Source organism: Syzygium oleosum, unplaced genomic scaffold, assembly GCF_021117445.2.
Source record: "Syzygium oleosum isolate NSW1041296 unplaced genomic scaffold, Sole_v2.1 Sole_v2.01, whole genome shotgun sequence".
NCBI lineage: Eukaryota > Viridiplantae > Streptophyta > Magnoliopsida > Myrtales > Myrtaceae > Syzygium > Syzygium oleosum.
The window spans coordinates 10,087,420-10,102,688 of NW_026607485.1; the positions used below are offsets into that span (position 1 = coordinate 10,087,420).

At 42.4% G+C, this 15,269-nt stretch overlaps 1 protein-coding gene across 1 annotated transcript; it reads right to left on the reverse strand.

The window, feature by feature from the left end:
- Window positions 1-7,751: 7,751 nt before the first annotated feature.
- On the reverse strand, window positions 7,752-10,926 carry LOC115677664 (uncharacterized). The gene is made up of 5 exons (XM_030600848.1): window positions 10,103-10,926; window positions 9,543-10,017; window positions 9,150-9,473; window positions 8,730-8,963; window positions 7,752-8,036 (listed from the first exon to the last, which is right to left on the reverse strand). The coding sequence occupies exons 1-5, from the start codon at window positions 10,924-10,926 to the stop codon at window positions 7,752-7,754; spliced, it is 2,142 nt and encodes a 713-aa protein (XP_030456708.1).
- Between the last annotated feature and the right edge of the window lie 4,343 nt (window positions 10,927-15,269).

Consider the following 15,269-nt stretch of genomic DNA (forward strand, 5'->3'; position numbering starts at 1 on the left):
CTATGCCCGTTCGATGGTTGGTCAGCTCAAAAAACAAACGACGGCCTAACATGGTATTTCGGTTGTCAATGGATATGTATTTCAATTTCATTCTATGCAATTTTCATTCATATTATTGAGTCGGTGTATAGAAAACTCGGCCAACATACGTGTGAAAAACAGTATTGAATCCATAGAACCAAGTGTACATGCATTATGAATATTTATTTCGATCATATCAAAGAGCTCAGGTGTGGCGTGTTACATCATAAATGAGAATTTTCCTCCTACTATTCGACAGAAAGGCAAATTATTGGTTTTCTTGTTACTAAATTATGCAGGTGCATTCGATGAATCAATCAATATTTAGTGCTAGGAAACGGAAATTCTGGCCTGCAAATCAGCACCAGTGAACTGATCCGAGTATAACTTTTATCACATATTGCATTACATAGTTGTAATGACGGCAGTAAATAACTCTACTCTGCATAAGAATTTGTTTGGACATAGTTATTAGGGTTAAAAGATGTAGCTTGTTCAATAGGAATTGGGAAATAGAAGTATATATATGTTGATTATGGCTCGAAGTTAGACAAGACTTGGTTTGGCACCGACTTGATTTCATTCGAGAACATCCAGAGCGAGCTAAATGTTTTGGAATGAGATATTCTCACTTGTGGTGAACCATAGCTTAATCAGGCTGCTGTTGGCTTCGGTTGTGGCTGACAACTTGGTGTTGGAGCAGCAAGATATTAAGACAACTTTTTTACATGGTGAGTTAGAGGTGAAAGGTTTTGTCGCTTTAGGCCTTGAAGACAAGGTATGCTTGCTTAAACGTTCCCTCTATGGCCTTAAGCAATTTCCTAGGCAGTGGTACAAATTGTTTGATTCCTTTATAATTGGACAACAATATAGTAGCAGTGCACATGAGATCTGCGTATTTTGTAGGAGGTTAGAGGATGGTAGCTACCTTTATTTGTTGTTGTGCATTGATTATATGTTGATAATAGTTAAGAACATGTCTGATATTGATGAGTTGAAACGACAACTCAATAGTGAGTCAGAGATGAAAGACTTAAGTGCAACGAAAAAGATACTCGATATGGAGATATAGAGGGATAGGGTTGTAGCAACACTTCGACTATGATAGGGTGATTATGTGCATAAAGTTTTGAGCCAATTTAGCATGCAAATTGCCAAACCAGTGAGTGCCCCGCTAGCTGCACGCTTAAAGCTTTCAGTTGATCTAAGACCACAGTTAGAGGAAGATAAGGAATATATACCTAGTGTTCTTTATGCTAGAGTTGTTAGAAGTATTATGTATGCTGTGGTCTTCACTAGACCATACATTTTACATGCTGTAAGAGTTGTACGCAGGTATATGAGTAATCCTAAAAGAAACATTGGGAAGTTCTGAAATTGGATTATGAGGCTTCTTGGAGGGATAGGAGACATGGCTTTAACATTTGGAAAGAGACGGCCTCCCAGCGGTATAACGGGTAACGTAGGTTCTGATTGTGCTGATGACTTTGATGGATGGAGATCCTTGATAGGTTATGTGTTCAGTTTGCGAGTGGTGCCGTTAGTTGGAAAGTGCAATTACAACCAATCTTTGCCTTGTTGATGACTGATGCAGAGTGTTTGGCGTCAAACCGACACAATCAAAGAAGCTATTTGGCTCAAAGTTTGCTCAGTGATTTGGGATTACAATATGAGAATATTGTTCACTGTGACAATCAGAGAGCAACACAATGGCCCAAAATCATATGTATCATGAGAGGACAAAACACATTGATGTTAGGTAGCATTTTATTCGTAATATTGGGTCACAGAAAACTGCATCCATTGAGAAAGTGCATATGGCAAATAATCAAGCATGTTAATGAAACCTATCTCAGTTACCAAGTTAAAAAACTACTAGGACTTGCCGACTTGGTTAACGAGTGGGGAGTCCATAGGGCCTGTCGGAGAGATGACACTATGAGGACGAAGTCGGCCATCTCGCCAAGGTGGAGATTTGTTGATTATGACTCAAAATCAGACCCAATTTGGTTTGGAACTGACTAAATTTGATTCAATGACATCCGGAGTGAGCGAAATATTTCGTATTGCACAGAGAGACATTTTCGGACGTCCTAAATCATGTGAACGGCGTCCGGAATGAAGTACCAAAGTTTGGAGGCTAATGTGATTCCATAACGAGAAGAACGGACGTCCGGAGTTAGGATCGGAGGTCCATCCAGGATGTAAGAATTGGAAAATTCCAGCACTGCGGACATCCGATCCTTCCTTGCCCAGATATCAGACTTGAGCAGTATTTTGGTCAAGAAGATTTCGGTTGCCGTATTTCACTTATTACGTCAAGCTTAACTCAAAGAGAGATTTAAGAGAGCCTTAAAGAGAAACCTATTGCAAGGGATTTTCTTGATTAATTGTGGGACTTATTTAGGTGTAATCGGGGTCGGGGAACACTTGCGAGTGTGATTGACCAGTTGTAATCTCTTCTTTGGCGGTCACAGTGGAACCATCTCGGTGATCTCTTCTTGCAAAGTAGGCACGTCACTTTGTCAGGTTTTGCGCTTTGCATTTATTTCTCGCTTTGGTTTTGTCCGTGATTTTGATTTTGCGTGACAATACATGGTGGACCGAGCCCTTATCCTCCGATTTATATTAACGTCTTTCTACCTTTCGATGATGCTTCTGATAGCTATAAACCAAATATTTTCAGGACTGGATATATATATATTTTTTATGTACGCGGAGCAGCAATTCTTCTTTAGTTAATATGGCTAGTTAAATTATCTTAGAGAACAAGGTTATAAGCTATTGCTTCTTCTTCGTCTTGCTCATAATGGTACATCGAAAGGTTCTTCAAGGATTCAACTAATCCAACTGACCGTGTCGATCATTCCATCTCGATGTCGCATCACGAAACATTATAATTTCCGTTATTTGAGACTAGCATGATAATTGTAACTTGCCGTACACGCGCGTGCCCGTTTGAAGGAGTAAAATGTTGAAGGCACCCGGATCATGTGAGCCTAATTCGTATCCACCGCTAGATTAGGTGTGTCCCGCGTGAAACCCTGTACCACAATATTTCAAGTTGTTAACTAAGATAGAATGCACAAAAACTATTCCACTTCTACATGTCAAATTGAGGGTGGGCCGGCACGTGTTTTTTCTTGTGCTGGGCTTAGCAATTTCCAGTTTTATCTCTTCATCAATGAGAAATGAATTTCCCCGAAAAAATTAAGGTTTTATGTCATTAAATTGTCTCAACGATAGGTTGGTCTCGGGCTCCTAGCCAGAGCGGAGTCGGGTTGGAACCCAATTTCCAACGGGCAATACATTGATCCTGTCACGCCCCGACCCTCGAGCGTGCTAACACCCCACCACGGTCGTTATAAACGCGACGTCCCAGGACGCGTCACCGACCCAATCAAATCATTAACAATTAAACGCATGCGGAAGCGAACTTAATTCACCCAACAACAATTACTAAACAGGATAGTAAGGAAATCACACTTTAATTTAAACAACATCATCAGCAATACATCGGGTTAATATATTACAAGTCTGCCACGTGGACCTTCCCGATTACAACCACAAAGGTAGGGGGTTAACCTATCTCCTCTACCTACGAGGTGATCTCAAAAGAAGTTTGACCTCTCGAACGAGTACCTAGTCACCTCCTGGTCTCGGTCAACAGGGATCCCAAAATCGCACGTGGTGATTTTTCATCACTTATGGCATGAAAATGGTTAAACAACAACAATGAGATAAATCTCAGCGAGTTAACGACCTAAGCCTCGATTAGGAGGTCAACTCATCTCGGATGCACCTAAAACATGCAACTTCGCCCAACGTACACAAGATGCCATCACACAATCGTAGGTAACTTTACCTTGCCTTGGCACACGCCCTGCACGTTATAACATCATATACAATCATAATGCAACAAGCATATAATATAATCAGAATACGCAACAACTTTTCCATGCACAATGCATCAACATGTGTCCCGATTATAAGGTGAAACCGCTTCGGCCCGTCCCATACCGTGCCTCACAATTTCATCCCATAATCAAGCGCAATGCCACCACAATCTTTCACGCGTATTCCGATTACTACAACCACACAGGGCACGGCACAACCAGCGTTATTCGCATAAGGTTGGCGGTCTTCCCGCATAACCGGGCATCGTCCCGCCCCGTCGGGCATGGCATCATCTCACCCGACCACAATGACGGCATATCCCATAAATGGGTTCATTCCGAATCCGATTCGCGAATGACTACGTCTCCCCTACTACCAACGACGGCTTCCAATTACCAAATTGGGGACACCCGTTAGGGCCACGGCCAAACCCTAGGTTGGCGGTCATCCGGTAGAACCGGGCACAAAGGAATCTTTAGGTGTTCATGCACACATAGCAACCACTCAAGTTCCATCATTATCCTTTTCAAAAGCTAATACAGACATGATCCGTGCTAATACAATAAAATGTTGCAGTAAAAATGCACTAAAATAATCACACGTGATTATACACACATCAATAAATTCTCAAACTCAGCATGCTTCTATATTTAAGTATCCACAACATATTTCTCACATAAAACTTAACAAATAAACTTGACACCTCAAGGTTTATTAATTAATTTCCCACAATTCTATATTTAATAATAGTCAGTCAATTCAATTCAACATACAAACCAATATATAAGGCAAAATTCCAACTTAGACATCACAATTTAAGCCTAAAATAACCACAATTTAATTTCGGAATTTCCACAAAAATATTAATATTTTAAATTCCGAAAATTAATAAAATATTATTATTTAATTCCCGAAAATTAATATAATATTCCAACAGCTTAACAATTAATTCCTAATTAATTAACACTAAACATAATTAACTTAAACTAATCCGCTCTAATCAAGTTTAACCTACTAAGCAAGGGATTAGGGCGAAAACTCACCCGTTAGCGATTCCGACAATACGGACGCGACGGCGGCGGCGAGGGCTATGCGTTGTATGGTTCAGAATCGACTCGGGACGACGACATACAGCTGGAACGGGGCTGAACAGCAGCCCACAGAACCCGTTTGGCTTTGGTGAGGCGATTTGGCGACGGAAAACGGCATGAACAGGTTGCACACGGTGGTGGGGAGTCATCGTGTCGCTGCTGATGGTTCTGGCCAGTAAATCAACAGCCAAAGAGGCTGAATGGTGGCTGAATGTGGCTGAGCAAAAAGGGAGGAAGGGGGTTGGCGTGAGGAAGGAAGAAGAGGGAGAGAGAGAAGTGGATGTGAAAGAGGGGGGGAAAGGAAAGAGAGAGAGAGAGTGGTCTGTTGGGGGGGAAAGAAGAGAGGCCAAGTGATATTTCTCTTATAAATGCAAAGCCAACAAAGTCTTCTTCATGATCACACAAGACAACAAAGTCTTCTTGCATTAAACCATTTTGTTTCTTTGTCATAAATGCAAGAAGGGTAATTTGGTAATTTCACAAAGTATAAAAATACTTATACACGTAGAGGAGCTAGAATTTTATACGGACTCGTATAAATCAAGTTTGGGTTCAAACGGATAAGGAATGGGCTTGAAAATGCTAATGGGCTCAAACTTGGGCTTAATGGGTTGAATTGGGTCTACTTGAGCTTGCCTTGGGCCCAAGTGGCCGAATCACATTGGGCTTGAGGCCCAATGTGCCTTCATCCGGCCCACATCCTCGTGGGCTCAAATTCTAGGCCCATTAATCCTTTTCCGAGAATTCCGAGCAAATCGATAAATCGGAGAATTAACGAGGCGACGTCCAACAGTTTAGTCTTGAAATCCTCGAAAGATCGACAACCAATTTCGGACTCTAATTCATGGTCAAAATCGATTGATTGCGACTTTAGTATATCTCAAACTAACGGGCGGCTTTTAGGAGTTACGCGTATCCAACCCGTGGTTGATTCGATATCAAACCACGTTTAAGTTTTCTTGAATCGTGGATGATTTCGATTGTCATGTAATTGCGAGGGATCAATCGCTAGTTCCGAAGTACGCGATCATCAGTCAATGGGTTTAGGATCATTCGCAATACATACAACGGTCAAGTAGAATCACCCATTATCCGATTGTATACCATTGGCGAATCGTTCTATAACCATCCCTTAATCGGTCTATAATGGCTCAAAATTGTCCATCGTCAATCCTTGGTCGAATTGTCAATCCCTGATCGAGTTCTCAGGTCGTGTGTACTTAATTCCTTAACAGCCTTTCCCAATCGATTAGTCTCTCATGAGTGATCAATTCAGAGCGAGAATTATTAATAGTGCATCGATTAAAATTATCATTTAATTACATCCCGAATAGGGTCGAAATTTGAGGATGTCACAACTCTTCCCTCCTTAAAAAAATTTCGCCTCGAAATTTACAAATAACCATACTATTCAAAAAGATGGGGGTGTTGTTGCCTCATTACTTCTTCGCTTTCTCAAGTCGTTCATTCCATTCCGTGGTGTTGCCAAATCACCTTAACCAAAGGAATCGTCTTGTTTTGCGGCACGTGTTCCTTTCTATCCTCAATCCGCACTAGTCTTTCCACGTACGACACTTTGTCGTCCACGTCTATGTCTTCGTAATTCAGCACGTGAGTCGGATCGGGTTCATACTTTCTCAACATCGATACGTGAAAGACGTCGTGTACTTGAGCCAGTTTCGGCGGCAAAGCTAGACGATAAGCTAAGATTCCAATCCTCTCCAAAATCTCAAATGGTCCAACATATCTTGGGCTTAGCTTACCTTTCTTGCCGAATTGTGAAGTTCCTCGCATAGGTGACACTTTGAGGAAGACGTGATCGCCTACTTGGAATTCTAAAGGTTTTCGTCGTTTGTCTGCGTAGCTTTTCTGACGACTCTGAGCTGTCTTAAGCCTTTCTCTTATGACCTTAACTGCCTCAACTGATTGCTGTACCAACTCTGGACTCGTTATTCTCCTTTCTCCAACCTCGTCCCAACATACCGGAGTTCTGCAGGCTCTACCATACAGTGCTTCAAATGGTGCCATTCTAATGCTCTGTTGATAGCTATTGTTGTAAGCGAACTCAACGAGATGCAGTTGTTCCTCCCAACTGCCCTTGAAATCCAAAATGCAAGCTCGCAGCATATTTTCTAGAGTTTGAATCGTTCTCTCGGATTGACCATCCGTCTGCGGATGATAAGCTGTACTATACTGCAGCTTCGTTCCCATGGCACCATGAAGACTTTTCCAAAATGTAGCAGTGAACTTGGGATCACGATCTGAAGTGATCGTCACCGGTACTCCGTGCAGGCGAACAATATGGCGCACGTACAATTCCGCATATCTGTCCATGGCGAAATCTTTTTGTACGGCGATGAAATGTGTAGATTTAGTCAGTCTATCCACTACGACCCAAATAGAGTCATTACCTCTCTGACTTCTTGGTAGACCCATCACGAAATCCATTGTGATATGCTCCCATTTCCATTCTGGGATCTCGAGTGGTCGTAGTAATTCACCTGGCTTGCAATGCTACGCTTTCACTTGTTGGCACGTTAAGCACTTAGCCACGTGTTTGGCTACATCCACTTTCATACCATTCCACCAATAATGTTGACGTAGGTTCTGATATATCTTGGTGCTACCTAGGTGAATGCTATAATTGCTGCGATGTGCTTATGACAGAATCTCATCCTTGAGTTCTACATTGTCAGGTACGCACAATCGTCCGCGAAATCTCAATGTTCCATCTTCAGCCACTCAAAAGTCAGGCTTTCTCTTATCCGCATCTCCTTGCAGAATTTTCTGAATTTCAGGATTCGTTGATTGCAATGCCTTAATTTTAGCCTGAACCTCTGGCTCGATTCTTAAAGTAGCCAACAGACTTGAGAGGTGACCTACCTCAAACTTGAACTCTGAATCTCGTAATTTCTCAAGTAGAGTCCATTCATTAATTATTAGGTGCGCGATGGCCGACTTTCGACTAAGCACATCTGCTACCTTGTTAGCCTTTTCCGGATGATATAGGATGTCGCAGTCGTAATCCTTGAGAAGTTCCATCCATTGACGCTGTCTCATGTTCAATTCCTTCTGAGAAAACAAGTATTTCAGACTTTGGTGGTCCGTATAAATTTGAAACTTTTCCCCGCACAAGTAGTGTCTCCAAATTTTTAGTGCGAAGATGATTGCAGCTAATTCCAAATCGTGCGTCAGGTAGTTCAACTCATTAGGTCTTAGCTGTCGGGACGCGTATGCAACCACTCTTCCATGTTGTATTAAGACACATCCTAAACCTTTGTACGACGCATCGCTATATATCTCATAACCTCCGGAACCATACGGTATAGTCAAGACAGGTGCAGCAGTTAGCTTTTGCTTAAGCTCTTGAAAACTACATTCACACTTATCCGTCCATTCAAACTTTGTGTCCTTCCTCAGCAATCTCGTCAAAGGCATGACTGTCGCAGAAAACCTTTCCACAAATCGTCTATAATAGCCGGCCAATCCCAAGAAACTTCGAATTTCAGTTACCGTCGTTGGTCTTGACCAATTCATAACCGCTTCAATCTTGGTTGGATCTACTGAAATTCCTTCATCAGAAATCACATGACCATGAAAAGCTACTCGATTGAGCCAGAACTCGCACTTGCTAAACTTAGCGTAAAGTGTGTGCTCTCGAAGGGTTTGCAGCACTATCTCTAAGTGTTGTTCGTGTTCCACTAAACTCCTCGAACACACCAGAATATCATCAATGAACACGATCACAAATTGGTCTAGATACTCTTTGAACACCCGGTTCATCAAATCCATAAAAGTTGCAGGTGCATTTGTTAGACCAAACGGCATTACAGTAAACTCATAATGACCATAACGTGTTCGAAATGCTATCTTCGGTATATCTTCCTTCTTGATCCTCAACTGATGATAACCCGTCCTCAGGTCTATCTTAGAAAATACCGATGCTCCTTGAAGCTGGTCAAACAAATCATCTATCCTTGGTAACAGATACTTATTCTTGACCGTTACTTGATTGAGCTGCCTATAGTTAATGCAAAGGCATAATGAACCGTCCTTCTTCCTTACAAACAAAACTGGCGCTCCCCAAGGTGATGCACTAGGACGAATGAATCCTTTGTCCAATAACTCCTGCATCTGCACCTTTAATTCCTTTAGTTCCGACAACGCCATTCTGTAAGGTGCCTTGGAAATCGGCTCTGTCCCAGGGGCCAACTCAATCACGAATTCAATTTCTCGCTCTGGGGGTAATCTTGGCAATTCCTCTGGTAAAACATCTGCAAACTCTCGCACTACGACGATGTCTTCCAACTTTGGTCCCTCGACCAATGTATTCACTACGGTTGCCAAATAACCTCGGCAACCCTCATCTAATAGTCGAGTCACTTCAAGTGACGAAATCAAAGGACTCGAAGGTCCTCCTTGATTCTCGACAAACTCAAAACCAACGCACCCTAAAGGCTCAAACTAAATCGTTTTACGATAACAGTTTACTGTAGCTCTTTGCTTGGTGAGCCAATCCATTCCAATAATTACATCGAAATCGAACATCGTCAGAATAATTAAATCTATGCTTTCTTCATGACCATCAACAGACAGTTTATAATCAGTACATCCTACTGCAGATACTACGTTATCCTTTAAAGGGGTAGAAATACTATAAACCGCTTCCAACGGTTTCGGGCTTAACCCCACTAATTCAACAAACTGCTTAGCCACAAAAGAATGTGTAGCTCCTGGATCAAATAAGGCATATGCAGCATGGTCGTGCAATGAGACCGTACTTGTAATCACGGCAGGCGAATCCTCCACCACATTCCTCGTGACAACATAAACCCTTCCTTGCACTTGAGGTCGGTTCAAATTGTTCTGCGGGACGTTCCCAGCTTGCTGTCCCATTCGGGGTTGTTGAGGTGGCATCTCTTGATGGGGACAACTTCTCGAAAAGTGGCCTTGTTGGCCGCAGTTGAAACAAGTTACTGGCTTGCTTGGGCAAGGGCCATTCCCATGCCTTTTTCCACAGAATCGACACGGGGCATTAGAGTTGTATGCCGGTTTTCCCAATGCTATTCTTTCTATTGGGAGGGATAGGATACCTTCTCCCAGTCATTGGTCCCTTCCCGAACCGACGATTATCCCTATTAGGTGTGAACAGCGATCCAGATGCGACTGCACGTTCGGCTATATTCCTTTCAATCAGCTGAGCTCGCTCATACAGCTCATCATAATCTTTCAGCTTCAAGGGCACCGGCTGATCCTTGATTTCCAGTTTTAGACCATCTCGGAATCTCCTTGCTTTGTCAATCGGGTTTTTGACCAATCTCGGGGCATACTTAGACAGCTCGGCGAGCTTCGCCTCATACTGATCAATCGACAAATGATTCTGACGAAATTGTTGGAACTCAACCATTTTCTGCTCCTTTGTGCAGTCTGAGAAATATTTTCCATTAAACGCTTCCACAAAGGCATTCCACCCCGGAACCGTACCTTTGAGAAAGACTCTTCTCTGTGTGGCTTCCCACCAAGTGCTAGCGTTACCCTGTAACTGGTAAACCGCTAACATCACCTTTTCCTCCTCAGAACATCTTAATACGGCGAAACCTTTTTCCAATTCTCTAACCCAGAGGGTTGCTGCCTCCGGATCACCTGCGCCAGAGAACTTCGGCAGCTTTAATTTCAGAAATTGTTCGACCAGTTTGTGCATTGGTCGATCCCCAATCCCGTTCCTAGCTAGCGGGACATCAACAGGTGCGACGGCAACAGCAGTAGCATTTGCTTGGTTCTGAGCTTGCTGCCCCACCATAGTCTCTAGGGCTTGCAGGATCTTGTCCAATCTAGGATCCTCTTGTGCCCTTCCTCCAGCACCAATCTGATTTAGTGCTGCCTTTCTCCTAGGAGTCCTCTGCTCAGGATTGCTCATCTCGCAGGATTCTCACAGAAACCTGCTTTCCAATTCCAATAAGGAATTAGAAGTCATGAACAATCCGCTTAAAATAATAGAATCATATTGTCAAGCAAAGGCATAAGATGTTTTCCTAACTAACTATCCCAAAATCCATCGCACCTTATCACTCCAGGTATCGACCAAACTTGGATTGAGCTAACCTTGCTCTGATACCATTTAAACGGGGATGTCACGCCCTGACCCTCGAGCGCGCTAACATCCCACCACGGTCGTTATAAATGTGACGTCCCAGGACGTGTCACCGACCCAATCAAATCATTAACAATTAAACGCATGCGGAAGCGAACTTAATTCACCTAACAACAATCAATAAACGGGATAGTAAGGAAAACACACTTCAATTTAAACAACATCATCAGCAATACATCGCGTTAATATATTATAAGTCCGCTACGTGGACCTTCCCGATTACAACCACAAAGGTAGGGGGTTAACCTATCTCCTCTACCTACGAGGTGACCTCAAAAGAAGTTTGACCCCTCGAACGAGTACCTAGTCACCTCTTGGTCCCGGTCAACAGGGACCCCAAAATCGCACGTGGTGATTTTTCAGCACTTAGGGCCTGAAAATGGTTAAACAACAACAATGAGATAATTCTCAGCGAGTTAACGACGTAAGCCTCGATTAGGAGGTCAACTCATATCGGATGCACCTAAAACATGCAACTCAGCCCAACGTACACAAGATGCCATCACACAATCGTAGTTAACCTTACCTTGCCTTGGCACATGCCCTGCACGTTATAACATCATATACAATCATAATGCAACAAGCATATAATGTAATCAGAATACGCAACAACTTTTTCATGCACAATGCATCAACACGTGTCCCGATTATAAGGTGAAACCGCTTCGGCCCGTCCTATACCGTGCCTCACAATTTCATCTCATAATCAAGCGCAATGCCACTACAATCTTTCACGCGTATTCCGATTACTATAGCCACACAGGGCACAGCACAACCCGCATTATTCGCATAAGGTTGGCGGTCTTCCGGCATAACCGGGCATCGTCCCGCCCCGTCGGGCACGGTATCGTCTCACCCGACCACAATGACGGCATATCCCATAAATGGGTTCATGCCGAATCCGATTCGCGAATGACTACGTCTCCCCTACTACCAGCGACGGCTTCCAATTACCAAATTGGGGACACTCGTTAGGGCCACGGCCGAATCCTAGGTTGGCGGTCATCCGGTAGAACCGGACACAAAGGAACCTTTAGGTGATCATGCACACATAGCAACCACTCAAGTTCCATTATTATCCTTTTCAAAAGCTAATACAGACATGATCCGTGCTAATACAATAAAATGTTGCAGTAAAAATGCACTAAAATAATCACACGTGATTATACACATATCAATAAATTCTCAAACTCGGCATGCTTCTATATTTAAGTATCCACAACATATTTCTCACATAAAACTTAACAAATAAACTTGACACCTCAAGGTTTATTAATTAATTTCCCACAATTCTATATTTAATAATAGTCAGTCAATTCAATTCAACATACAAACCAATATATAAGGCAAAATTCCAACTTAGGCATCACAATTTAAGCCTAAAATAACCACAATTTAATTTCGGAATTTCCACAAAAATATTAATAAAATATTAATATTTTAAATTCCGAAAATTAATAAAATATTATTATTTAATTCCCGAAAATTAATATAATATTCCAACAGCTTAACAACTAATTCCTAATTAATTAACACTAAACATAATTGACTTAAACTAATCCGCTCTAATCAAGTTTAACCTACTAAGCAAGGGATTAGGGCGAAAACTCACCCGTTAGCGATTCCGACATCACGGACGCGACGGCGGCGGCGAGGGCTATGCGTTGTATGGTTCGGAATCGACTCGGGACGACGACATACAGCTGGAACGGGGCTGAACAGCAGCCCACAGAACCCGTTTGGCTTTGGTGAGGCGATTTGGCGACGGAAAACGGCATGAACGGGTTGCCCACGGTGGTGGGGAGTCACGGTGTCGCTGCTGATGGTTCTGGCCAGTAAATCAACAGCCAAAGGGGCTGAATGGTGGCTGAATGTGGCTGAGCAAAAAGGGAGGAAGGGGGTTGGCGTGAGGAAGGAAGAAGAGGAAGAGAGAGAAATGGACGTGAATGAGGGGGGGAAAGGAAAGAGAGAGAGAGTAGTCTGTTGGGGGGGAAAGAAGAGAGGCCAAGAGATATTTCTCTCATAAATGCAAAGCCAACAAAGTCTTCTTCATGATCACACAAGATAACAAAGTCTTCTTGCATTAAACCATTTTGTTTCTTTATCATAAATGCAAGAAGGGTAATTTGGTAATTTCACAAAGTATAAAAATACTTATACACGTATAGGAGCTAGAATTTTGTACGGACTCGTATAAATCAAGTTTGGGTTCAAACGGATAAGGAATGGGCTTGAAAATGCTAATGGGCTCAAACTTGGGCTTAATGGGCTAAATTGGGCCTACTTGAGCTTGCCTTGGGCCTAAGTGGCCGAATCACATTGGGCTTGAGGCCCAATGTGCCTTCATCCGGCCCACATCCTCGTGGGCTCAAATTCTCGGCCCATTAATCCTTTTCCGAGAATTCCGAGCAAATCGATAAATCGGAGAATTAACGAGGCGACGTCCAATAGTTTAGTCTTGAAATCCTCGAAAGATCGACAACCAATTTCGGACTCTAATTCATGGTCAAAATCGATCGATTGCGACTTTAGTATATCTCAAACTAACGGGTGGCTTTTAGGAGTTACGCGTATTCAACCAGTGGTTGATTCGATATCAAATCACGTTTAAGTTTTCTCGAATCATGGATGATTTCGATTGTCATGTAATTGCGAGGGATCAACTGCTAGTTCCGAAGTACGCGATCATCAGTCAATGGGTTTAGGATCGTTCGCAATTCATACAATGGTCAAGTGGAATCACCCGCGATCCGATTGTATACTATTGGCGAATCGTTCTATAACCATCCCTTGATCGGTCTATAATGGCTCAAAATTGTCCCTCGTCAATCCTTATGATCGAATTGTCAATCCCTGATCGAGTTCTCAGGTCTTGCGTACTTAATTCCTTAACAGCCTTTCTCAATCGGTTAGTCTCTCATGAGTGATCAATTCAAAACGAGAATTACTAATAGTGCATCGATTAAAATCATCATTTCATTACATCCCGAATATGGTCGAAATTTGAGGATGTCACAGATCCCATCTCCACAACATCTATATATATGTATATATGTAATATACATAAAACACCGCAAATATCTAAACTTTTGTTTATTTTTGCGAACAAATATCTACGCCTTTCTTTTCAATTAAGTACTAACTTTTTTAACGGGGTGATTGTGAGGCTTTCATCAAAATGCCGGACGGAAAACAATAAATTGGACACCATCGCATTTAAGTAGCCATTAATTATCCATATTGATATTTAATGGGATCTCTTGAGGTGATGCCAATCAGCAAAAACATTATACATAGCTAAGATTGTCCAAACCGACACCCTCTTCTCATCACCCAACACTATGGAGATGGCACAATTTTTGCTAAATAAGTGATGTCATGTCATTAACGGTGCTTAAATTTTGCCGAGTTAGCGAACTGTATCAGCAAAACCACTTGACATGGAAGCCTCGTATTGAGCAAAATTTAAAAAGTTGATGTACTTTTTTTTTTGGTCGATAATGCATGAAATTTCATTAAAACAGCAAAAGTTTGTTTACATCAAAAATTATGATATCCAACATAGATTTCGGGGGATAAAGCAGCCAGTCAGAGGGAAGTTCTTTTTTCCATTTTGCCTTGACCACCCAATCTGCAAGTTAATTTGCTTCTCTCGGACAATAAGACAAACTCACCCAATTTAATTGGGCCAGCTTTGATCTGCATTTGTCCATCCAGGCCTGTATGTTCCATGGACTTTGCTCCCCTTGAACTAGTCACTGAATGAGCAAAGTATACCGACTTCCACTTTGCTCCCACATGGGATTTCTTTTCCCAGCTTTTCTTCCACAAAACGCAGGCCATGGAGAAGAGCCAGGGCTTTAGTTGCTTCGGCTGATCCAGCATGAACGGAGTGCGCAAACCCATCGATCATAATTCCTCTATAGTTGCGAACCACCCCAGCCACTGTTGAGTCCAACGATCCTTCCGATTTTGAGCCATCCAGGTTAAGCTTTAGAGATCCCCTCGTCGACTGCTTCCAAGTAAGATCTAAAACGTTTCTGTGTTTGGTTCTGTTCATTTTGCGTGAATTCCATCTCTGAATGCTTGCCAGCTCTGTGAGTGCGATG

Coding starts and splice junctions, on each gene's coding strand:
- LOC115677664 (XM_030600848.1), bottom strand. CDS start 10,926: ATGAGCAATCCTGAGCAGAGGACTCCTAGGAGAAAGGCAGCACTAAAT. Junction 10,018..10,102: donor GGACCAATGACTGGGAGAAG/GTATCCTATCCC, acceptor CTGTGGAAAAAG/GCATGGGAATGGCCCTTGCC. Junction 8,037..8,729: donor TGTTCATTGATGATATTCTG/GTGTGTTCGAGG, acceptor GAACTTCTCAAG/GATTACGACTGCGACATCCT.